Source organism: Meleagris gallopavo, chromosome 20 (genome assembly GCF_000146605.3).
Source record: "Meleagris gallopavo isolate NT-WF06-2002-E0010 breed Aviagen turkey brand Nicholas breeding stock chromosome 20, Turkey_5.1, whole genome shotgun sequence".
NCBI classification, from domain to species: domain Eukaryota; kingdom Metazoa; phylum Chordata; class Aves; order Galliformes; family Phasianidae; genus Meleagris; species Meleagris gallopavo.
This window is the reverse complement of record NC_015030.2, coordinates 7,386,144-7,410,771: the sequence shown is the minus strand read 5'-3', so window position 1 is coordinate 7,410,771 and position 24,628 is coordinate 7,386,144. Positions and strand designations below refer to the sequence as shown.

Here is a 24,628-nt window from a genome sequence, read left to right as displayed (position 1 = left end):
TACGTAATAACTTCGTATAGCTATACTATTATACGTAAGTTTATACGTAGTATTGTCTTTATTTCCTTGTATTTCTTTGGTTATTTTCTTTTTTTTCTTTTTTTCGTATTTTTGTATTTTTTTTTTCTTTTTGCTCCTTTGTTTCGTATGGTTTTCTTCTGCTCCCCTTTAAGTATCAAACAAAAGAGGAAAACCCAGCGATGGGGGCTCTGGAGCCAGGAGCCAGGCTGCTGGGCGGGCGGTACAGGGTGCCAGGTTGGCTGGGGGGGTTGCCGGGGGTCTGTGGGGTGGGAGTCCTGCTGGCTTTGGGCCGGAAGAGGCTGCCCTGCTGTGTGGAGGTGCTGTTGGAGAGGGGTGTGTGGTCGGGCTCCCCGGAGTCGCTCTCGGTGTAGCTGTACGCCTGCGCCCGTGAGATGCCCTTCTGCTGCCTCCGCCATGAGTTGTAGTAGGTGGGGTCACTGATGTAGTGGTTGACAAAGGAGTGGGCTTTCTGGTGACCCGGGTCCACCTCGTACTCGCTGTCGCTGCCCTAAAGGACAGTGCAAAGAGTGAACGTGGGGCAGAGCCGCCCATCGCCACAGAATCACAGAGTATCCCCAAGATGGAAGGGACCCATAACGATCATCAAAGACGGGGAGAGCTTTCCCAAAAGATGGAGGGGGTGAGAATGGCTGCAGCACAGCAGGGGCGGTTCTGCTTTCTGCTAAAGCGAAATAAAACCTCGCACAAAAGGGCTGCGTGGCCCTGGGGCCCCCGTTGTCCCCGGGGTGTGAGGACGGGGGTGCTGGCGGGCGGCCGCCTGCCTCCTGCTCGCCGTAATTGGATTCAGCTTCTCCTCGGCGCGCACAAAGGGCCCATTGAGGGGCGGCGGGGAAGCAGCACCGCGCCAGCTTTCGGCTCTCGCCGCTCTTCACAGCTCCTCAAAGACACTCGATCCCCGCAGAAGGGAGCGGGGCTGAGATCCGCGGAAGGAATCGGTGCGGGTGGAGAAAGGGGGGCTCGGGGCTGACCCTGCCTGGGGACAGGGCTGTGCCGCGGGGACCTCCCTCCCGACCCCCAGGCTTCGGTCTCCCCTTTGTCGCTGCTTTGCAGCATCCGGCCCCCGGGGTGATGCTCAGCGCTCCCTGGGGGCTGTGCTCCTGCCCGACCACAGCTGCCCGCTGCTCCGAGAGGACACAACGGTGCCATTCTGCGGGCTTGGCAGAGCTGCGGCCGTTGCCATCAGTGACGGAGCAGCAGGACAGTCCCCAACCCCGCGCTGTCCCCTGCAGGGCCACATCCCCTGCACATGGGTTGGGGGCCGTGCCAGCTTCCCACTGGATCTGTGCCGTGAGGCCGTGGGGAAGCACTGCTTAAGGGCAGGATGGAGCACGGGACAGGCAGTGCTGTTCCCAAACACAACCCGGGATCTGCACGGTGTGGGGAAGATGCATAAGGAGGGCTCCCAGCAATGCTCATCTTTCTCCCAGGCCCTGAGCTCCCACATCCCAGCCCTGTTTGTGCAGTGGGTACCTGGGAGTCGGAGACTTCGGAGGGTTTCTCCGTCAGGCTGCTGCTCTCGGCGGGGATCAGGTCGTTGTACTTTGTCACATCCTCATCTGAATAGTGCAGGCTGCCAGGGCTGGGGCGCGGCGGGGACCTTGGGGACAGGCAAGTGCTCAGCACAGGAGCAGCTCAGGGCACAGTGGGATGCCCCTGAATACACCAAGAGCCTCTCCAGGACTGTGCCCATGGGCATGATGTCTGAGCAGCCCCTTCCTTCCCACGGCACTGGCTCCTACCGGGTGTAGATGCCATTCTTTCTGCAGAAGGAATTCTTGACAGAAAGGCGCCGGTTGTTGAGCTCCAGGGCAGGGAAGCTGCTCTCATCCAGGCTCACCATCTCACCGTGGGTCAGGGTGTTTCCCTTGGAGCCATTCCCTGCAGGACAGGGACTCAGCATCATTCAGGCTCCCCAAGCCCTCCGAACGGGGAAGCAGCATGGGGTGATTCAGCTCCATCCCCTGCCCCAACCCATGCCCACACTGAGAACAGCGCAGTTCGGGAACACCCACGAGATGCTCTGTGCCCCCAGCAGAGCCAAGCTTTGGCTCACACTCTGCCCTGCTGTGCTGCCTCCAGCTCAGCGGCTGTTTGCTTAACGAGGAGGTCTGGATTTTCCCCACAATTTGAGCCCTTGATACAGCTAAGAAAACAGGGCTGTGTTTGACTAATCCCAGTGACCTCTGCCGAGCCCCTGAGCTGCCCTGACTCCACAGCTGACAGCAAGACAAGCCGTTTATTTAATCCTCAGCTCCCAGCACTCTCCATGTAGCATGCAGCAACTTCCTGGGACATCAGAAGAGCCCTGGAGCAGTCACCCTGAGGCAGGCTGGGTGCTGCTTTGGGTGCTCATCACCCCACTCAGACCCCAAAAGCAAGCGGGGATGCCCTAGAGAGCCTCTGATATGGGGCAGGGCTCTGCAGCCCTCAAATGATTCCCCCCTGCCCAGCATGCAGCCTCCGCATCACACAGGCACGTCATCCCTCCTGATGTCCCCAGCAGGTCTCCACCACTGTCACCACCCCAGGACAGCAGAACCCCAGCGCTCACCCGAGTCTGACTTCTTGGCATATTTCTTGCTCTGCCCACGGATGATGAGCACGAAGACGAGCAGGAGGATGAAGATGAGCCCCACCAGGGCAATAACCACCAGGAACCACCACTCCTCATAGAAGGGGTTGGCTTTCTGGGCTGGGGCACAGCATGGGAGGGGATCAGAAAGGGACTGGCAGGGGTGGGTATGGATAAGGGGACCCCAGGAGGGTCAAGCTCGTGAAATGGGGATAAGCAGGAGGAGACAGAATCCCCTGGAGGTACCCCTGTGGCTACCTGAGACAGAGGGGGATGGTGTGCTGGGGGTCCCATAGCCATAATCATTGACAGCAATGACACGGAAGTCGTAGCTGACCCCCTGCTTGAGGATGTCCATGCTGAAGGTGTAGGAGGTCACTTCTTTGGGAATGTCTTTGATGAGGATGTCCCAGAGCCCCTCGTCTGGAGGAGAGAAGGGGATGGGAGGGCGAATTGATTTCCTCTTAAAACCCAGGCAGGGAACATGTCCCTCTGCAGCCCCTCTCCCATTCCCCTCCCCACACCCACACTGGGAGCATGCCCCCTGCCATCTGGAGCTAAGCTCGCTCGCTGCAGCATCATTAACATGCCGTAGCATCTCACAGAGCTGATTTATCACCAACCCCTCATGGCCAAGGGCAAGGCAGCTCCCTGGGGAGCGCACAGCACCGGCTCCCCATTAACAACCGGTCAGATCATCTGCGCTGTGATCTGCAGCACAGAGAAGTCATTAGTGCCAGGATAGAGGAAAAGGGCAGCTGTGCCTGCAGCTCCCTGCTGCAGGAATGGGGACTCTTGTCCAGCAGCCCTCCCAGTTCAGGATGGCCTCAGTGCCCCTTGGTCCAATTCCCCTGGCTGAGGGGACACCACGACTTCTATGACTGTGAAATCTGAGCTGCTTGGTGACTCACTCGTCCCTTTCCATCTATCCCTTATTAGCATTCTCAGGGCAAACACATGGCCAACATCAGCTCCTAACCCCTAACCCAGCCCACTGTGTGTCCAGAAAGAGCTGGTGCTCCCTGCCTCAGTTTCCTTAAGCCCAGAACACCACTGGTGGAGCTGCAGTACCTGAAGGCCGAGCCTCAATGACGTATCTTGTGATGGGTCCTTGGCCGGGGTCTCCACTCGTCCAATGGATGGTGATGGCTGAGCCATAGCGGGAGATGAAGGGCTCTCCAGGAGGGCCAGGGGCACCTGGGGACCCAGAGCAGAGCTGGTGGCACAAGGGGACAACCCACATGGGACCCACATGGGGGATGAGCACCGGGGAAGTGTCCCCAGCCATAGCTCCTCTGTCACCCCAGCACCCCCACAGCCCCCCGCTACCTTCCCCTGGCCCTGTGGTGATGTTTGCTTCAACGTCCGGTCCGTAGGCGAAGGTTTTAGCCCTGATCCGGAACCGGTAGGTGATGCCCTCAGCCAGGTCCTTCACCTTCATCCACAGCGGGCTGTTCCCCTTCACATCCACCGTCACAATCTTACTGACACCTGCAGGGATGGACGCTGAGCCGGGACCCCCCCGAGTCCCCTCGGATGCCCCCGCTGTGCCCTCACCGTCCACGGGCATGCAGGGCTCATAGACCAGCCTGTAACCCTCCAGGATGCCATTGGGTAGCGGTGGTGGCTCCCAGGACACGTTCACTGATGTGGTGGTCAGTTCACTGAATCGGATGGAGCCGGGTGCGCTGGGGGCTGCAAGGGAACATGGGGGGGGAGCAAGGACAGCTCAGTGCTCCTGGGGACCTTCCAGCACCACATCAGCCCCAAGCACTGCCCTGTGGAGCTGTGCCATGGCCCCACCTGCCTGCTGTGTCCGGGCTGTAACTGGGGTGCTGCGGGGTCCGTCTCCAGCAGCGTTGAAGGCAGCGATGCTGACCCAGTAGGAGGTGTATCCCGTCAGGTTCTTCAGCTTCACTCCAGTCTCAGGCAGGAAGAGTGTCTTCACCCGTGCACTCTCATTCTGCCGCTGTGCCTCCCAGAAGTGGATCTGCAGGTTCAGAAGAGGTGGCACTGACACCCCAGCTTGGTGTGAGTGATGCCAATTCATTCCTCCTCCCCACCAAAGTCCTGTGGTGCTCAGCCAGCCGGCACAGCCCTACTTTAAGCCTCCCGTCCTGGAGTGGCTAGAGCTCTGGGTATGCCAGAGGGAAAACCCAGTCCTCCTCCAGCACGCCTCCAGCATGGCTCCAGGCAATGCCAGGCATCAGACTGACCGCAGCTCGCAGCTGCCTCAGGGACAAGCATCACTACACTGCACATCAGTCGTGCTGAGATCACAAGAGCTGTGCCCAAATCTCAAAGGACAGGGCTGGGAAGGAGGAATCACGATGGATGCGGATCTAGAGTGTAAGGCAGGGCAGCCCGGCTGCATCCCCATCAGTGACCCTGTCAGATCCCCAGCAGCATCCCGCATCGGGGACCGGGAGCATCGGAGGACCGAAGGCGCCCTCTGGTGTTCAGAGGCGGGCAGGGCCACCCGGCATGTCCCCAGATCGCTTCCCCATCGGCACGCACAGCATCTTCCTGGGAACCCAGCCAGGTACCCAGCTTCTCACCAGGGTACCCAGCACCCTCCGACAACACTCGCGCAGCATCTCCCCAGCACCTTCCCAGGGCACACAGCACTCTGCCAGCCTCTCCCCACGTCCTCTCCATAGCCCCAGTGTCCCGCAGCCCCAGCTCACTGCCAACTCTCAGGTGATGGAGCCCGGTACCTTGTAGCCCTGGATGTCCCCGTTCTGGCTCTCGGCGGGTGGTGGCTCCCAGGTGACATCCAGCTGGGTGGCAGTGGCTGCCTTCACGGCCACGTTCTGTGGTGCTCCAGTGGGCACTGTGCAGAAGGAGGGAGCAGTGTCACAGCCCGGCTACAACCAAGATGGGGGGGGAAGCCTCCCTCGATGTGCAATGGCACATTAAGGCTGTAAAGAGGGGATGCAGGGGGGACATAGGGACACAGGACAGAATGTACCAGGATGTTCCAGCCCCCTCTGGCAAACTCACCTGCTTCACCCACAAAGACCTCCTGGGGGGGGCTGGGGGGTCCCTCACCCACTGCATTGTACACACTCATGCGGATCTCGTAGCGCCGGTGCTTGCTCAGGTCTGTGGGGAGAGAGGAGATGGGTGAGCAGAATGCCACCTTCCCAAGGGACCCCACAGAACCTCCTCTCCAGGAAACAGGAGAGTGTTCCCAAGGGGCAGCGGCAGCAGACAAGCAGAGGTGTCCCCTGGACACAGGACATGAGGATTCACCTCATAGCGCAGGCAGGCAGAAGGAAGAGACATAGGGGGTGGCAGTGTGGGGGGACAGGGAGCAGTGACTTACTGTCCAGTTCGTACTGGGTGAGGGACACCTCGCTGAGGTTGTGCACGGCGTAGACAGCTGGGTGGCACAGTAGTGAAAGCAAGCAGTGTTAGTCCTCCTTCCAGCATTGCCTCCCACCCAGGGTACCCCATAAGGAGCCCATCACCTCTGAGGACTGTCACAACACTGAGGAGCCTAGGAGCCCCCCATCCCATGAGTGGGACAAGCAGGGTCTGGGCATCAGGGTCCCCATGGGGGATCAACTGCTACCAGGAGCAGTCTTGGGCTCTACCCTCATCCCTCATGTCCCCACTGTTCCTAAAGCAGCTGTGACCCCATTCCCTCCAGGGTCTGAGGATGGCAGCACACAGACACGCACAGCAGGAACACCACAAAGACACCAGTGTTACATGCACACTTATGGACACCTGTGTGACAGGCACAGAGGCGTCTGAGCACAGCAGGACTCAGCCAGCACAGCACAGCACAGCGCGTTAGGGACAGTCTGACTTGATGGCACAAAGGTGACAGCTCTACAGGTCACAGCTTGGCTCTGGAATGGTACCCAGCACTGAACACTGGTGCAAAGCGTGTGATGCAGGTGCTGTCCCCCACCCACCACCACTGTGCCCCACATGTCCCTGTGCTTCCCGAGGCCACAACCACTCACGGGTGAGCTCAGCCCACGTGGTGCCAGGGTTGCCAATGCTGTGCAGGGTGAAGCCACGCAGGCTGTCGTACAGCAGCTCACGGTAGCGGAGGCGGAAGCCCAGCAGGATCCCATTGATCTTGTCCTCAGATGGGGGCTGTAGAGTGGGGAAGGTGAGGGGCTGCTCTGAGCCAGCACCCCCTGAGATGGCTGTCCACAGCCTCAGCAGGGTGCCTTGTACCCAGTGCCCAGCCTTGGAGAGCCATGGAGTGCTGCACAGCACTGCCACCCCTGGGTGCCACCTCCTCGGGGACAATACCTGCCAGCGGATGAGCACGGACGTGGTAGTGTGTGGGGTGACAGAGAGGATGGTGGGGGCTTCCTCGGGGGCTGCGGGGCAGAAGCAGGCGGTAAGGCTTCAGAGACATGCAGGACTCCTGATGCTACCATGTCAGTGCCATGCAGGAAGGCACAGCACCATCCCCAGACCTCATGGGCACCGACCTGCCTGCAGGGTGGTGAGTGACTCTGACTCCTCGCTGTACTCGCTGTCCCCAATGTCATTTGTCGCTTTCACACGGAACTTGTAGGAGGTGAAGGGCTTCAGCCTGCATGGGAACAGAGCAGGATGGGGACGTTGAGTCCAGTAGGCACTCCTTGGGCTCCATCCCTCCCACCGTGCTTCACAACCCTGCTGCAAGCGCTTCCCATCAGGTGGGGAAACCGAGGCACTGGGTGAGTGCCCAAAGCAGAGCCCATCTCTCAGCAACCCCACCATGACTTGGCATCATTCCGTGCCTCACCTGTCCACGATGAAGGCCGTGGCATTGTGGCTGATGGATGCAGGGTGCAGTGCCCACTCACCGCTGGGCAGCTCACGGGTCTGCACCGTGTAGAAGCGGACGGGGGAGAGCCCATCACTGCCCGGCTCCCAGGACAGAAGAACACTGCGGGCACGCACGTCCTCCTGCCGCACCAGCGGCTTGCTGGGGGGCTGCGGGCGATCTGGGGGAGGCAGGTGGCTGGGAGCATCGTGGGCACAGCACCAGCACGCCGAGCCAGAGGCTGGACCCCTTCATACCTCTCTTTTCTGTGGTCACCACGAGGGCTTCAGCTGCCTCTCCCCAGCCCTTGCGGGTCTGCGCCGCAATGCGGAAGAGGTAGGTGGCCTCGGGCTGCAGGCCGGTGGCCGTGTACTGCCGTGTGCTGGGGCCCAGCACCTCGCTGACAGCCGCGTTGGCCGCGGTGGTGTTAAGGCGGTGGGTGAGCTGGTACGCTGCAGGGATGGGGGTGGCACCGTGGAGGTCAGCCCCTCAGCGCTCCCCATTGCCTCCCCCTCCATCCTTGCCCCACACCCAGCCAGCAGTGAGGGAGTCACTCCCTGCTATGTTTGGGGCAGAGCTTGCTGACGTGGGGGCAGCAGCTCTGAGATGCTAAAGGGTGGCAGGGAGCTGGCCCTGCCTCTCCCATATTGCTCCTGGCTCCCACGGGCTCTCTGCATCCCTCCGCAGAGCATCATGGCACAGCCACAGCAGCTCCCACCTACCCAGGATGATGCCGTTGGGGGCTGCAGGCGGCTGCCAGATGAGCCGCACGGAGGTCGTCCTCACTTCAGGAAACAGCATCCCCACAGGAGGCCCAGGTACTGGAATGAGAGAGGTGGGGTTCACCACGGAGCACACAAGTGAGTGCAGAATGCCCGGCCCTATGCAGATAGCAACCATCCCCATCCTCTGGGAATGGCATCCTGTGCGTCCAGGTTAGAGAAGCCCCAGGGAGCAGAGATAGGAAGAGATGGGATGACATGACTTTAGGCACCCTGGGTACCCCTCACTCTCTTGGGATCTTTCTGCCCTTCTGTGCGCTGGCACTCACCATCATCCAGAGTCCTCTCGAGGACAGGGGGCCGGCTGGGCACGCCGTCCCCAATCCTGGTGAAGGCCAACACGCGGATCTCGTATAGTGTGAACTTGCCCAGCCCTGTCAGCTGGGCACTGTGGGAGGCATTGCCCTCTGCCAGCCAGAACTGGGTATGTGCTTCTGAATCCTTCTCCTTGTACATCACCTGAAACAAACCCATGTGACACAGCTGGGCTTCCTGGGTCCCCCAGGGTGGAGCAGCAAAGGCTCTTGGAGGTGGCACAGCCTGGGCAAGTTGTGGCTCCTGGGGCAGGGCACAGGCACTGGGGCTGGTGTAGCTGCTCACCTTGTAGCCCAGGATGAGGCCGTTGCAGTCTGCCTCAGGGATGTCGCTCCATCGCACCAGCATGCTGCTGGAGGACGTGGCCTGTGCCGACACATTGCTGGGGCCAGAGGAGGGCACTGGGGGGATGACAATGAAAGGTCAGCACTAGGAACGAGTGCAGGTCAGCATTGGGCTGGTGGGAGCTGCTGGTACCTGACTCCCGTGTTCGCCCCAGCACCAAATTGCTCCAGGGCCCTGAGCCAATGGCATTGAAGGCTTGGACCTGCACCCGGTACTCGGTCCACTCCTCCAGGTCTTCGATGGTGTACTCTCGCTCCACACGGTCATGGATGGTGTGCACCACTGCCCGCCCTCGCCCATCCGAGCGCAGGTAGCGGATCCGGTAGCCCACCGAGTCGGGATTCCCGTTGTACTCCTGCTCCAGGAGGGGCTGGCACAAACAGTCACCATCATTCCTGATGTCCCACAGCCACTCCACGCTGTCCCAATGGGCACTGTGCCCATGGGTGCAGACCCTCAGGGTCCACCCTCACCATCCAGCGCAGCCACAGGCTGGTCTCACTGGCTGTCCGCAGGGTGACATTAGCAGGTGCCACATCCGGGGGGGCCTGCAGGGTCTGGATCCTCCTGGAGGGTAGGCTGGGGGGGCTGGTGCCCACGATGTTCACCTGCCGCATGCGGAAACTGAGAGGGGAGAGCAGGGTCACAGCGGGGACCAGAGTGGTCTGGTCCCCTGGGAAGGATGGCACAGCCCTGGCCACTTGCCTGTAGTAGGTGTAGGGATTCAGGTTGGGCACCTCCATGGAGCGGGCATCAGGCTCGTTAGCCAGCTGGTGGACGAGCCCCCACTCTTCGGCCTCACCATTCTGGCCCACCTGCAGGAAGGCAGTAGGGTGAGCTGCCCCCCGGCACCCCTTTTGCCACCCCACAGCCATCCCATACCTGTGCCTCCACCTGCCAGCGAGAGATGGAGGTTTTGCCATCGTAACCCGGGCGAAACTGGAGGGTGACGGAGCGGGGACCGATGTTGGAGATGCCCAAATTGGTGGGGGCACCGGGGAGCTCTGCAGGGACAGGGCAGGGTGGGTGGCACCAGCTGCTCGCCCCCAACACCAGCTGCATCCCATGGTGCTCCCACACCACCGCACTCACCTGGTGGCACTCCCGAGGAGATGGTGGAGGAAGAAACTTGGCCTTGGCCCTTGGAGGTCATGGCGGCCACCTCGATGGTGTAGGTGGTGAGGGCGGTGAGGCCGGTGACGCGGTACTCCAGCGTGACGTTGGGCAGGTAGTGGGTCACCCGTGTGTTGGTGCGGTTGTATTCCTCCCAGGAGATCCGGTAGCCTGAAGCACACCCCGTGCCATCAGCCCCCAGTCACCCACCCCGTGGGGATGCAGGGAGCATGTTGTGGGGCTGGGTGACGGGAGGTGCTGCGGGAATAGGATCATGGGAGATGTTGCGGGGTTGGAGGGCAAGTTGCCGTGAGATTAGGGATTGGAGGAAGATGCTGTGAGGTTGATGCAGGCAGACACTGCAGGGTTGGGGGGCTCAGCATCCCTACCTGTCAGAATACCATTCTTCTCCAGGGGCTCCTGCCAGCTGACCTTCAGGGATGTATCCAAGATCTCACTGAAGCTCAGGTGTCCCACAGGGCCAGGCACTGCCCAAAGACACCCGGGCTCAGCACACAGCCACGCACCCATGGGAGCCCACAGGACCCCACACGGAGCGGGCTCCCCAGGCGTAGGGCTTCCCAGGGCTCGTGGGCACCCCGTGCCACATCCTCCCCAGCACCAGCAGCAGCAGCCCCAAATCACTGGGCTGCTCACTGCCACCCTGGGGCGCACAGAGCCTCCCCGTACCGTCCTCGTGGGTGCGCACCAGCTGGGGCGGGCTGCGCGGGCCGTCCCCCGGCGTAGTGAAGCACAGCACTGATGTCAAATACTCAGTGAACTTCTTCAGCCCCACCACATAACCCACGTGGACGCTGTCCTGGAAGTTGGGCCGCACCGTCACCACCGTCGCCTCTTCCTCATGTTCCGGCTCCCAGGCAATAAGCTGCAGGAATCATAGAATCACAGAATACCCCAAGTTGGAAAGGACCCAAGTTGGAAGGTAAGATGGTGCTTGGACAGGCACCATGGTCCCCACCACACCAGCACCATCCTCCGAGCATCCCCAGCCCCCTTTATTTATTCAGCGTTGATTAAATATCAATTAATGATGCAGGGAGCACTTGATGCTGTCTAACTGGTACGTGTTTACCCTTACAAGCCGATATGGAGCGCACACTTGGTGATTAACTCCCATTGATAACAGCACGTAATCACCAGCTTGCCTTCCTTTAGGAGGTATGTTTGGGCATTTAATTGGTATTGTGCAAGATAGCCTATAGCAACTTAATTAAATACTAATTAGGCCCTAAAAATACTAATCAAAAATACTAAGTGGCATTTAATAAGAATGTTAAATATCCTACTTGCTCTGGTTATCTCATTCAGCGGCAATTAAATTCCTGAACTTCTTTTGAGTGGATTAAGAAACAAGTTTAATGTTTCAATTCAATTTAATTAACGTAAATTTGAATTAATTGCAAATTGCAATTAATTACAGAGACTCCAAGACCATGCAAGTGTTAAATCTCAGTAAATATTGTTTTAACAGTTGGGCTGGAATCCATTAAAATAGCTGGGGGGCTGCAAGGAGGAGTCACGCTACACTGCGTGGGTTGGCCAAGGGGCTTCCTGCTGCAGGCTTTTTAGGGAGATCTGCAAGTAACCCCTCACCTTGTAGCCCTGATTGATGCCATTGATGAACTGAGGGCTGGGGGGGTTCCAGGTGAAGCGGATGGTGGTGGAATTGGTGGCCTCAGTCTGCACGTTGCCCGGGGGCACAGTGGGCACTGTAAGGACAGAGGGCATGCTGGCAGCAGCTCTGGCTCTGCCGGGTCTCCTCCCTCAGCATAGGGACCCCAGACACCCAGGAGTGCCTCATCTTGGGGCCATGCCCAATTCCTGGTCCCTGTGCTCACCCCTGGTAGCCCCCACCCATCCTCCTGAAGCCCATCCCCATCACCTCCATGGCACAGCAGGGTCAACCAAGCCCCCAACCCACTGGTGCAACCACCAAGCTCTGCCCAGCCCTGCCTACCTCCCTGCAGCGTCCACTCTGTCACCTTCATGCTGTACACCCCCAGGCCAGCGCTGTTGTACGCCGCCACCTCGATCTCGTAGTTGGTCCAGATGATGAGGTCCTCCAGGAGCAGATTGTTGACATCAGCATTGGTGATGTTCTTGAACTGGTAGCCCACGGGCAGCCCGGCCAGGCAGTACCTGGGGACCAGCTGTCATCAGCACTGCACCCCAGGACAGTGGGGACAGGGTGCCCACGCTCCCCCACAGGCGCCTACCGGATGATGTAGCCCTTGAGGACACCATTCTGGTGGCTCTCAGGGGGTGGCTGCCATTGGATCATGATGGACTGGTTGGTGCGGCCGCTGGCGATGACGTTCTGGGGGGGTGCAGATGGTGGCTCCTCGGGCAGAGACACTCTGAGGGGCACCAGGTGAGGATGAGCACTCAGCCCATCCGCAGACACGTGTCCCCCCACTGCCGCTCACCTCTCTGTGTCCTTGCTGAACTGGCTCCTGCCCACATCGTTGACAGCACACAGGCGGAACTGGTAGGAACGGGCGGGCACCAATCCTCGCACCACCACCCACGTCAGCTCGGGGTCGACGCTGGCCAGCAGCACTGTCCAGGGTGCATCTGTGGGGAGAAAGCGGTGAGCAGGTGGAGAACACAGCCCTCAGGGTTCCTGCATCCCCTGCCCGCTGGTTCAGCAGTCCCACGGCCCTCAAGCTCCACGCATCATCTCTTCCCTTCCCAATGTGATGACAGAGACCAGGCTTCAGCCCACATCTCCAGATGGGGACAGCTGAGCCACCACCACAGGGACAACCCCAGGGTCTGGGAGGTGGGCACAGCCCCTTACTGTTCTCAGAGATCTCCACGAGGTAACGCAGCAGGGGGCTGTTGCCATCGAAGGGCTTGGCCCAGGTCAGGTTGATGGCCCGCTTCTCCAGGGGGCTCAAGATGGCCACGGGGCTCTCGGGGGCATGGGGGAGCTGCCTGGACGGGGCGGGGGACACGGCGGTTAGGGCTGGGGGCACAGCGCAGCACGCAGCACCCATGGGGTGGGGGTCTCACCGAACACGGAGGTGGGCACTGCGGGAGTCATTGCCACCAGCTGAGAGCACCTTGCAGGTGTAGGTGCCGATGTCCCCCGACCAGGTCTGGGAGATGTGCAGCGTGCCCGCCTCGTCCAGCCGCAGCCGGGGGCCGCTCTCCGTGCCCAGTGGTGCACCGTCCTTCTCCCAGACGTACCTGCGCCAGGTGGGAACCCAACGGGGTCCAGGTGGGAACCCAACGGGGTCCTGGCACCCTGCAGCCTCCTGGCAGGGGGGACTCGGTGCCGGGATCCCCGTGCACACGGCACCAGGTGGCACTGCAGGACCACCGAGCGCCAGCACAGAGCGCATCCCACTCCATCCCCCGCCCCGACCCCCACCTCACATCCACACTGGGGTCGTGGGTGACGCCGCAGCTCATGGAGGCCTTGGTGCCCTTGATGACACTCTGGTCCTGCGGTGGGTCGGTGATGCGTGTCCGTGCTGTGGGGGAAAGGATGAGTGAACGGCACTGCCTGAGGGGCTGCAGGGCGCTGGTACAGGGGTAGAGCCACCCAGCTAATAACACTGGGGACAGTGTCACAGGCGGCCACGTGGGTGCAAGTCTTAGCATCCCTCCAAGCAGAGCAATAGTGCCCATCCCTGGCACTGCACCCAGCAGGGTCTGACCTGCAATGCAGGCGCCTTACCCCAGACCACTAGGTCAGCGGAGGCTTCATCCACGCCACGGGAGTTGGTGGCCAGACAGGTGTAGGTGCCGGCATCAGCCAGGTGTGCGGGGCTGATGAGCAGGCTGCCCGACTCCAGCAGGGTGAAGCGCGGGAGCTGCACCGAGCCGCTGGCCAGGATCCGCTCCCCTGGGGGACACCAGAGGGTCCGTCACCCATAGCCATCAGCCAAGCCCGGTGGCCACGTGTTCAGCACCAAACCAGGAGGATGAAGGTTTGGCCGAGCCCTGTGCAACGAGCTTGCCAAGGACCCCCTGGATCATGCAGGCAGGACACCGTGCCCCCAGCCCCTGTACCTTTCTGCCAGGTGATGGCTGGGCGTGGAGCCCCCGAGGTCTCACAGTTGAGGATTACAGACATGCCATCGATCACCGTGCTGTCCTGGGGACCCCTCGTGATGTTGGGGGCGATGCCTATGGAGCAAAGAGATGCACAGATACCCCCGAAGCCCTTCCCAGTGCTCAGTCTTGGCAAAGGGGTCTGTCCCTATCTGGGGGGTCCCATCCCATGCAGGGCATCCCGGAGTCTGGGACAGGGGGGCTGACACCTACTGGTCACAGCCAGGTACGTGGTGGTCTGCACCTCTCCGGCCGCGTTGCGGGCGAAGCACTGGAACATGCCAGTGTCATCAGGGAGCAGCCCACTGATCTGCAGGCTGCCATCTGCCAGCAGCTGGAAGCGGGACAGCTGCTCCGGATGGATGAGGGATGCATCCTTGTACCAGGCCATGTCGGGAGGTGGCACACCTGCAAGGATCGGGTTGTGTCAGGCATAGGAACATGGTAGGTGCGAGACCACAACAGGCACAGGGTGCAGTTCACCTTTGGCTTGGCACGGGATGGCCACCACCTTCTCCATCTCAGCTGTGATGTGCCTCTCCGGCTCCTTGACAAACTGCGGGGGCTCTGCAAAGGGAAACACGGAGACAGGCAGCGTTAGCACTGGGATTCTCCACACCCATCCTGAGGGGCTGAGCCCGGCCCCACTCGTTGCATGCACGGCAATGCCTCACCCAGCACGGACAGGTAGGCACCCTCAGCCACAGCAGGCACACTGCTGCTGCGCAGCACAGCCTCGCACTCATAGTAGCCACTGTCACCCAGCGTGGGGTTGAGGATGGTGAGCCGGCGGCTGTAGTCACTGATGCCGCTGGAAATGGGCACGCCGTCCTTCTTCCAGATGATGTGCAGCTTGATCAGTGGCCTGGGGGAGGGGGAAGGGGGCAGGAGGATGCCATGAGCCAGCCCCCCTGTGTCCCATACCTCCTCCTACCCCATGGCACATCTCATCCCTAGGTTTGCAGAGCTGATGGGGGTCCCCCAGCCCCATCCCATCCCCGCTGCTACTCACCTGGCGTTGGCCACGCACTCCATGGTCACCTCTGAGGTCCCGGCCACCACGCTGGTGTTCCTGGGTGGGACAATGATGGTGGGTGCGATGGGATCGGCAGGGCCACCCACGTCTGGGGAGAAGCAGGCCAGAGCAACAGCCATCAGCACCCCCCCCCCTCCATATGCCATGGGGGGGCAGGAACTGCAGGGCTCTGCTCTCCTGCAGCACACCCAGCCCACCACATCTGGGAGTTTCTCAGCTCCCCATTCACCCTCTCCTCCCATAGGATCTTGTGACCCCACAGCCTCCACCCCATACAGCAGCTCCTGCGCGGCACCAGCTGGCAGGGAAGGAGGAGAAGGGAGTATATAAAGCAAAATAATTGCAACAATAAAAAACCCTCATGTAGACGCTGTAAAAATGTGATCGTCGTGAAAGCTGCTGATATAGCTGAATCCATAAACATGGGCTCTAAGTTGTTTATTACGCACCGGGATGCCAAGGTACGGAGCAGCTGATTAATGGGGCAGGAGGGAAAGGGGAACAGGCACAGCCCTGCATGGGAAGGCGTAACAGCAGCCATGGAGAGAACAGCAGGAGCTGGGACAAGAGGACCAGCGTCACTTTGAGACATGTTCCTTAGGATGGGGTCATCACTCGGACAGGTACCAGAGAGGGGACCCAGAGGGCAGGGGGCACATGGTTCTCCTATAGATTGAGGCTGATCTAGAGCAACACGGACCAAGAGTGGTCGTTGGCCAGCACAGGGGCAACAGCAGGCAGCAAAGGGGCTACTTGGCACCATCCTGTCCCAGATCCATCCCAGCACCTAAGGGCAGCCCAGCAGCACCACGATTAGGATGGCACAGGGAGAGGGGCTCTGCTGGTGCTACAATTAGCACTGGCCACCATCTGCAGCACGGCCCAAAGTGCCTAAATAAATTTGGAGGCAGCCAAACCGTTAAGTCAGCAGAAGCGGAGCCTCCAAAGAGATTTACTGCAAATTAAAGGTGGGTGGCAGCCAGGCGGCACCGGGGGAGAGGGGCACTCACTGGCCACGGTGAGCGTGATGGGCTGGCTGGTCTTGTTGTCCCCGTTCTTGTCGTTCACTGCCTGCACGTAGTAACGTCCCGCATCCGGGGCCACCGTGGAGAGGATGACGAGGGTGTTATCCAGCGTGATGGCTCTGTGGGGTGAGCGTGGCACAGGGGATGTGAGCCGAAAGAGGATCAATCGGGACCTCCCCATTACCCCACCCCACGGGGGGGAGATGGGATCAGACCATCCCAAACCCAATGGGGACACAACTGATGTGTCGGGACCCTCATTTCCCTGCCCCATGGGTATAGATGGGATCAGACCATCCCAACCCCAAATATGTGCCCATCATGTGGGGGGGTGTAACTCAGCCACTGACCCTACAAATGAGCCACAAACTGAGCCCCACACTGTCCACCCACCCTCCCATGCACAGCATCCACGGAGCACAGTGGATAGTGCAGATTAATAGGGCCCAGGTTATTTATTTATTTATTCTTACGGAACGATCCAATCTGCTGGAAACATAAAATGGTTTGGTGGAGGGGGGGGGTGAAAGCGGGAGTGGAATATATTTTACCATTAAATATGAGATAAAGGAGTTTTATCTCCTCAATCCTGCTTTGCAAATAGAAAAGAGACCGGTTCAATTCCTGCATAATGTGGGTTACAAATTCAATTCCCGCACGCCACGCTGCCAGCGATGGGCTCAGCATGCAGCCCCATAGGGACACCCCACATGCACACACCGTGCACGCTCCTCCACATCAGCTGCTGCCCCGGCACGTGCTGAGCCCTCCCTGCTTCCCTCCCCCAAGGCTATTTTTCTTTTTTTTTTTTTTTTGTTTAAATTTATTTCCCTGATGACAAACAGTCGCCAAGTCCCTCCCTGGGTTTTAGTGCAACAATCTCAAGACATCTGTTAAACATCCTCACTGCTGGTTGAACAAGGACGGCGGCAGCCGAGGGAAATGGACTATCTCTGGATGCTGGGGGGATGCTAGGGGGATACTGGGGCATACTGGGGGGATACTGGCAGAGTACTGGGAAGATACAGGAGAGATACTGGGATAGTACTGGGGAGATAGTGGGTGGATACTGGGGAGGTATTGGAGTATAGGGGGGGAGTAATGGGAGAGTACTGGGAAGACGCGGGGAGGATACAGAGGAGATAGTGGGAAAGTAGAGGGAAGACACAGAGGAGATACTGGGAGAGTATTGGGGAGATATTGAGGGGACACAGAGGAGGTACTGGGGTATACTGGTGGGTACTCACATTCGGCTGCTGGGGGAGATCTTGCGCCCATCACGGAACCAGGTGACCTGGGGCTGGGGGAAGCTGGCGATGCGGGGTGCCCGGATGACAGCTGCCTCCCCATGGGACACACTCTGCTCTGTCTCACTGTCCTCAAAACTCCCCATGTCTGCAGAACACATGAGAGAGCAGCAGCAGTGAGCGGCAGTGTGGGGACCCAGCAGGATCCATCCCCAGCAGGGAGCAGGCTGGAGGCGACAAGGATGGGCTCCCCACAAAAATGCAATAGGGCCATGCTGAGTTCTTCTCTCATCCCAAGATGAGAGAGCCATCCTTGCAGCACTTGGAGCTGATTAACCCCATCACCCACAGGGACCACGCTGTGGGTTCAGTGAGGAGGACTCAGCCCTGGCACCAGTCGCCAATCCCCGCAGGGAGAAGCAAAGCATAACCTTGGCTCCATACACATGGCAATCGCACCGCTGCCCTGCACAGCTGAGAAAAGCAGAAGCGAAGCAGGGTGCATTGAGAATGGGAAGTGGGGGGATTTTTATTGACTTCCCTTAATTGCTGTAATTAAAAACATGTAAAGAATCTCTTTTTAATGACTTTGCCATTATCATTAGTTGTTAGCGCAGCTGCCTTATTAATTTCCCATTAGCTCCCTGATTTGTCGTGTAGAGGTTGATGAGGATAGGACTGGGGGCATCCCACAGGGAAGGGACGGCAAAGAGGAGACACAGAGCCACCATCCCCAGCACCCCGATAACCCCAACGCCGATCCCCTCCACCCCCCTGGGTGCAGCCCCTCCTGGTCCCACCCCTCCCAGCTCAGGGCTGCCCAGTGTGCCACCCATGGCTGTCACTTACAGGCCACCTGCACCTCGGTCTGGCGCTGCAGCAGGGCTCCCATCCGGTTGCGGACGATGCAGCGGTAGAACCCGGCATGCGTGCGGTCCAACGAGGTGATCATGTACCTATAGGTTTGGGGAGCACTCAGCACACAGCCCCCAGGAGAGGCTGCAGGTCCCAGGCCAGCACTGCACTTGCTGCATCAGGTGCTGACACCCTCCCCAAAAAGTGGCTGCTGGAGGTGTGTGTGTGTGTGTGTGCGCAGTGCGCCCTTCTGTGTGTGCAGGCAAGGCCATGCATGCTGCAGGAACAACTCTAGCCCTAACCCATTTTCCCAGGAGGCTCACAGTTATGTTGCCAAGCACACTGCCATGCTCCTTCCTAGTCCATCCCCCTCCCGCCTGCATGGTTTGGAGCCATCAAAAGCAGAGACGCAGCCTGGGATCTGCAAACGGTGCCACCTCCTCCACAAAACCAACCTGAGGACACTTTGCCTGGGATGCCCCTCCCTTCCCCCCCCCACACACACAGCTTCAACAGCTTCATCAGGGCACAGATGCTGGACAATGGGGCTGTCCTAGGGGTTCTGAGCATCCTAGCTGCCCAAAACCCCTCCCCAGCTCCATGCACACCCACAGTCTGAGCATCGCTCTGCAGCTGAGCCACCTTATCAGTCCCACTGCCCTCGTGGCTGCTCTTATCAGCCACCAGACCTGCAAGCTGATAAGCAGATAAAGGGAATAACCACATCTTCACTCATCTACTACCACTCACCTCACCCCACTGTCACCAAACCTCCAGGGGTCATTCCCAGTCCCTGGGGGGGACACCCCCATCTGCTCCATGCCCCCAGAATGGACTGCAGCTCCCCCAGTCTCGCAGACAGCAGCCCCATGGGGGACAGCTCTGCATCGCTGCCTCCCAAACGGGGAGAGCTCTGAGATAAAGTGGAGAGGGAATAAATAAGAGAGCTCCAACTCTCCTCACCCGAAATCCAATCTTGCATTAAAGCACGCCGCAGGCTGTTGCAGCAGAGCTTTGTTTGTTCTTTTGATAACAGAGCGTAAATTAAACTTTCATAAGGCATGAGGAACACGTCTCCTCTGCTGGGGATCTCCTGGTGTGGGAGCTGGGATGGGGGCCACCCCCAAGCCAGGGTGGGTGCTCAGCCCCTGCCCCATGTGCAGGAATTGCACATGGGAGTTGTGGGTTCTGGGCTCTGGCCCCAGGATGCTTTGGGGATGCCTTGACAGCTGTGCTATGGAGCAGGGCCAGGCTGGGTTTGCACACAGAGATAGTGCCTATGGGATCTGGGTGTGGAAAGGGAGATGTGGGCGTTCAGGGGTGAACCTGCCGGGAAGAGCCGTGTCCCCACTGCCAGGCATGGTGGTGGTGGCAGCTCCAGCACAACACTGCCACCCATACGGGCATGGACAGGGCAGGATTTGGAGGGGTCCCATCTTCTTGTGAAAAGGGAACATGGGGAGGGGGGGAGTTGAGTGGAGGGGTCACACAACCCCAGCAAAGGGCACACTGCGTGCCAGGGACTGCCCGTCCCCACCCAGAAGGGAGGATGCCCTTTGGGAACAAGTCCTTGAGTGTCACGGCTGATATTTAAAACGATCCCTGCAGGCTTTAAATAAGATATTTCAATTCCAGGGAGCTGTCAGGAACGGATGTGGACACCAGAAATAATGGGCACGCTCTCCTTGTGTTGTCCTCGCCCATAAATCACACGCACGCACCGCGACTCCCAACCGCACGCACGGACGGACAGACGGACGGACGGCAGCCGATGCCCACATGAGCCCCACGTACGGAACCCCCTGGCCCTCCCTCCACACCCCCACCATGCTCACAGCACCCTCCGATGTGACGCATCCCCTCTGCAGCACCACATTCCCCTATGGGCACGGGGAGGCTTCTCCCCCACGAGCCCAATTAGCAGAGCCCTGGCCCTGTGCCGCTGGAGCTGGAGGAGCTATTACAGCAACCAGCTTTGCACACACACCTAAGCGGATGAAAATAGCCCAGAGAAAGGAAATCAATTACCGGGCGCAGTCTGGCCTGCAGTTATTAAGCAACGTGAGCAGAGACTTTGTTCTCTGCCACTTGGCTTCTGCAGAGCCTCCATCCCACATCGCTCCGATGCAATTTCCGTGAGCGTGGCCGCAGGGATTGAATTTGTGCTGCTCACGGGGTGGGAGGAGCAGGGAGGCACAAAGGGTGCGGTGCACAGCCCTCCTGATTCCAGCTGGGGGTTGCAGCACCCAAAAGCTGACCTAACCCAGTTGCTCTGCCCACAGGCATGTGCTGCATGGGTTCAGTCTGGGACAGAGGTCCTGCCCCACTCTCAGAGCATCCCTGGCTGCTGACGCCTCTGTTTCAGTGTTTGTTTGTTTTGCTTTTAAGGACAGAGGTTGACAAGGCATTGTGCATGGGGAAAAGCACTTCTGAAGCAAGAAATGACCCACGCATCAAAACATGCCGAGATGGCAAACAGCCACAGTCTCAAGGCTCAGTCAGGAGGCGGCTGCGTCACGCTCACACCAGGAGCCCTGAAGCCAGAAGCCACATGCCAGGGGACCACGGCTCCGCAGAGCTGCCAGCAGCAGGAGGAGGATGGGGTGGATGGATGGGATCACATCACAAACCACATCCTCTCCATCCATCTATGCAACCCAGAGGTGCCTGCGCCATTCCCGTCAGCAGCTCAGCTGTGCATATGGAAGCTTCCCAACCCCCATGGGGCTCCATCCAGAATGAGAGCTGCAAACATCCCAAAGAAGCAGCTGCTTTCAATCTAGGGCACAGAAATCACACCCACTCACCACAGAGGGGATGCCACTGAGCACCCCAAAGGATAAGCAACCCCCAAAGACACCCCCCTGCCCCCCACCTCCTATGGGTGCCTGGGCAAGGACCCCTCCCCATCTTCCCATTGCTGTGCCCACGTGGCACAGAACTGATACAAGCCACAGCCCCTCTCATCCACAACCCTGGCAAGGCATTGGCAGCACCAACACCCCAGGCACAGGGCCCCAAAAGGCTTCCTGCTCTGCTCCCCTGCACACTGCTTTGTTATTGTAGGGTCGCTAACAGTGCCCCCACACTTCAGCACAGCCCTGCCCCAGCCCTGGCTGATGCTTGTGCCTCTATTATTGTAGGGTTGCTGAGAAGCGTGGGGCTGACACTGCAGAATTATTATTAGATTGAGGGGGTGGAGAGGGGCCGGGAAAAGCACCAGCCAAAGGATTTGATCCATCAAATTTAAAGCCAGAAGAGTACAGAAATCTGTGCAATTCCTCCAATGCAGCACAGTAACAGCAACAGCTGGATCAGATTTTGGATAGAAGCACACTGGCACGGCCCCCTTTGATTAATATCCTGTATAACGACTAATTAATTCTAGAGGGGACATGTATTTGAATAGTTACTGTGTGATAATGAAATGTCAAGTGAGCATTAAACACACTTAGCAGAGGTTTAACGACTCCCAGCGCCCAAGCCATGTGCCCCAGCACCTCACCCTGAGCTGGGCTCCCGCTCAATACAGCTTAAATACACCCCCAGTATTTCATCAGCCCCCATTAAGCGTGTTATTGAATCTCAATTAGCTCCCAGTCGGAGAGGGCTCTGTTTGGATACATGTGGCTGGAGCCACCATCTCACTGCACACCAGAAGGGATTCCTTGAGGTGAGGGAATCGCAAGGGCTCCATGAATCACTGCTTCCATGGGCCCTGCTGGAGCCCTGAGCCAATTAACAAGGAGCTCCTGCATCCCAGGGGCACAAGCAAGCCTGCCCCCCATGCTGCCCTGTCACACCGTGCCACAGCAATACAAGCAGCCCCAACACACAGCAGGATACAGCACTCACTTAGCCTGCCTGCAACCTCCCCCCCTCTGCTCATCAACTCTTGTTAATTATATTAATGAATGGCAATTAGTGCCCCAGGCTGTGTTTCACACCTGGGCTGGCACAGAGCTCACCCAGCAGCCAACAAAGTGCTTTTGGTGGGCAGTGTCACAGCATGGGGGGGCAGGAGTAGAGCACCCTGCGTGGCCTCAGGCTGTGTCTTTGTAGGGGGGGTCCTGGCTCTATCTTTTACAAAAGTACATTTTTCAAATAACTGGGAGCCCCAGAAGGCCATACAGGTTGGCAGTGAGCTGGGTTTGTAGCACATTGCGCTCCCTGCATCCCTGAGGGACACACACCCCAACCCACCCCAACCCAGCAAAGGGTCAGAGGGACGAATCTGCAGAGGGATGAATCTGTCCCTCCTGGGTCAGCCCTCGCCATGCAAACCAGCCCAGAGCTGGGGGGGGAATCCTGGCAAGGAGATGTGAGGCTGCGCTTTGCCCAAGGGGAGCACTGGGAGCATCAGTGGTGCAGATGTTGTTTTGCTGGAGAAGTGAGGTGAGCAGCGCTGCGCTGAGGCTGGCATGTGTCAGAGCTGGATTTTCGTTTTCCTGGGCTCTGAGCTCCTGGCAAAGGGTTCTGGGCTCAGCTCTGGAGCTGCTGGGCTCCTCGTAGGCATGGATGGATGCGGGGGAGAAGAAAGAGAGCTGATTGAGCTGATAGGAGATGCTTCTCCATGGATGTGAGTCTGTCCAGAGGTAATCTATGTGTAAGGCAATTTCCAAAGGCAGCAGGACTCGACGCAGTCCTTAATAGGACAATCTCATGTGATGAATTACCAGACCTAACTAATCTGCATGTTAAATTTCTGCTGTGAGAAATAAATATCCTCAATTCACCAGAGAAACGCTTTCCTTCGGAGGATTTCATTAAAGGCATCGAGCTGCCTGATTTGCATGTTATGATTCCTGGTACGAGAAGAAGTCAGGCTGTGGAGAGAGCTCATGGGAGAGCCCAGCACCAGAGCAATGGTGCGAAACAGAGATGGCCCTGGAGAGTGCAGTGCCAGGGCACGGGAGCAGAGCATAAGGGATGGGCCCACTCTGTGGTGCCCGGGCATTGGGTCCCATGGCAGAGCCACCGCCACACATCCCATGGATGGAGGATGTAAGTGGGGGTGGCACTGCTGATCTCCAGTCCCCAGCGATGCTCCCGAGGAGGGGACAGCACTATGCATGCACACTGTCCTCTGGAGGTGCTCCCAAGGGGGTTGCAGATCTGCTTGCACGTGGAGCCAGGAGGGTCCCAAGCCTCCCTACAGCTTCCAGGGATGTTCCCACAGGAGATGGCTCTGTGCGTGCAGAGTCCCCATTACCTTGTGATCCCCTCTTGCCTCTGGTCCCCAGAGATGCTCCCGAGGAGACGGCTCCATGTACACACAGAACCAGCCTGGCTCCCACCACCCTGCAATCCCCAACTGCTTGCAGTCCCCAGGGATGCTCCCAGGAGGGGACGGCTTCACACACACACGGTCCCCAGGGATGCTCCCAAGTGAGGGGTGGCTCCATGCACGCACAGAGCCAGCTGGTCCCAGATCCCTCGTGCTCCTACAGGATACTCCTCAGCAAGACAGCTCCACCCGCACACGGAGGGATGCCCTTGTCCTTTGCTGGCCCAGCACCAGGGACCTGCAGAGCCTATTCCCCACCTGCCCTTCACCACACGCCAACGAGTCGCTCCCGTCGCAAGCTGGCGGCTGAATTGCTGCGGGAAGGAAAGGGCAGTTGCTATGGAAACACGCTGCCAAATTGGGAGAGAGCAGCTCCTCGCCTTACAACGTGGGAGCAAGCTCGTCCAGGCGAACAGACCGACAGGGGCAGCTCATGGAGTGGAGGGGGTATGAGCCCCAGCTCCTGGGAAAACGGCTAGAAGGGGCAAAATGGGAAAACATGTAAAAAGCGCAGGGCTGGGAGCAGCTGAAGGTGCAGCCGGGATGCACTGCTGCAGGAAGGGATGCGGGGAGGAGCAGGGAGGATGCTGAGGCTGAAGGCTCAATGACACACTGCCCTGGCCAGGAAGCGTGGCTCCCTGGGTGAGCGGCCTTGCTGGCAAGAAGGTGTGAGCTGCTATGGGTCCTGGGGTCGTCCCACGGAGCAGGGACATGTGGGTATGTGCCAGTCCCATGTGAGGTGTTGGCTGCACCCCACACCACCAAGGTACCCCCAGCCCCAGCATCCATTCCACATTCCAAGCCATCAGCCCCAGCTCACCCCTCTCCAAGGATTACTCTGTTTCTAAACTCGTTAACTTTTAATTACCACCTTCCCACTGCCTGAGCAGGCTGGCTCTGCGCCACCTACATCTCTATTAAAATTCAATTTATGCCCATCATAACTAATTTTGGTCCTTTGCCTTCCTCACCGGCAGCCTTCAATTGCAGACAAGGCATCCAAAGTCTCCTCTCGACACACGAAATCCCCTCAGAGAGCTGTGGACAGGCAGCACACGCCGTGCTGAGTTAAGCCGATGCCGGCAGGTTGCGTCCCTGCCGTGGCACAGCCGGGTGAGAGCCAGGCAGTGATTTGCATAGAGCCCA

At 59.0% G+C, this 24,628-nt stretch overlaps 1 protein-coding gene across 2 annotated transcripts in view; it reads right to left on the bottom strand.

Annotated features, from left to right (window-relative positions):
* Positions 1-105: 105 nt before the first annotated feature.
* The window catches only part of SDK2 (sidekick cell adhesion molecule 2), a 40,971-nt gene continuing 16,448 nt past the window's right edge, over positions 106-24,628 (bottom strand). The window contains exons 3-45 of one of the 2 annotated variants that reach the window (XM_010721482.3): positions 18,190-18,296; positions 17,341-17,488; positions 16,079-16,212; positions 15,045-15,156; positions 14,707-14,897; positions 14,516-14,599; positions 14,246-14,440; positions 13,991-14,107; positions 13,656-13,823; positions 13,347-13,449; positions 12,986-13,162; positions 12,771-12,907; positions 12,397-12,544; positions 12,187-12,327; positions 11,928-12,109; positions 11,564-11,679; positions 10,640-10,835; positions 10,339-10,437; positions 9,929-10,120; positions 9,719-9,840; positions 9,542-9,651; positions 9,310-9,460; positions 8,969-9,206; positions 8,777-8,892; positions 8,446-8,635; positions 8,117-8,215; positions 7,652-7,846; positions 7,374-7,575; positions 7,075-7,178; positions 6,890-6,960; positions 6,592-6,727; positions 5,943-5,999; positions 5,618-5,719; positions 5,332-5,447; positions 4,418-4,604; positions 4,172-4,309; positions 3,944-4,105; positions 3,686-3,811; positions 2,873-3,037; positions 2,594-2,734; positions 1,782-1,920; positions 1,513-1,639; positions 106-529 (exon numbers count right to left, since the gene is read on the bottom strand). In XM_010721482.3, coding sequence (XP_010719784.1) covers positions 176-529; positions 1,513-1,639; positions 1,782-1,920; positions 2,594-2,734; positions 2,873-3,037; positions 3,686-3,811; positions 3,944-4,105; positions 4,172-4,309; positions 4,418-4,604; positions 5,332-5,447; positions 5,618-5,719; positions 5,943-5,999; positions 6,592-6,727; positions 6,890-6,960; positions 7,075-7,178; positions 7,374-7,575; positions 7,652-7,846; positions 8,117-8,215; positions 8,446-8,635; positions 8,777-8,892; positions 8,969-9,206; positions 9,310-9,460; positions 9,542-9,651; positions 9,719-9,840; positions 9,929-10,120; positions 10,339-10,437; positions 10,640-10,835; positions 11,564-11,679; positions 11,928-12,109; positions 12,187-12,327; positions 12,397-12,544; positions 12,771-12,907; positions 12,986-13,162; positions 13,347-13,449; positions 13,656-13,823; positions 13,991-14,107; positions 14,246-14,440; positions 14,516-14,599; positions 14,707-14,897; positions 15,045-15,156; positions 16,079-16,212; positions 17,341-17,488; positions 18,190-18,296 — 6,295 coding nt within the window. In that variant the 3' untranslated portion in view covers positions 106-175. The remainder of the gene's footprint in view (positions 530-1,512; positions 1,640-1,781; positions 1,921-2,593; positions 2,735-2,872; positions 3,038-3,685; positions 3,812-3,943; positions 4,106-4,171; positions 4,310-4,417; positions 4,605-5,331; positions 5,448-5,617; positions 5,720-5,942; positions 6,000-6,591; positions 6,728-6,889; positions 6,961-7,074; positions 7,179-7,373; positions 7,576-7,651; positions 7,847-8,116; positions 8,216-8,445; positions 8,636-8,776; positions 8,893-8,968; positions 9,207-9,309; positions 9,461-9,541; positions 9,652-9,718; positions 9,841-9,928; positions 10,121-10,338; positions 10,438-10,639; positions 10,836-11,563; positions 11,680-11,927; positions 12,110-12,186; positions 12,328-12,396; positions 12,545-12,770; positions 12,908-12,985; positions 13,163-13,346; positions 13,450-13,655; positions 13,824-13,990; positions 14,108-14,245; positions 14,441-14,515; positions 14,600-14,706; positions 14,898-15,044; positions 15,157-16,078; positions 16,213-17,340; positions 17,489-18,189; positions 18,297-24,628) is intronic. The other variant, XM_010721483.3, reaches the window with a different exon arrangement.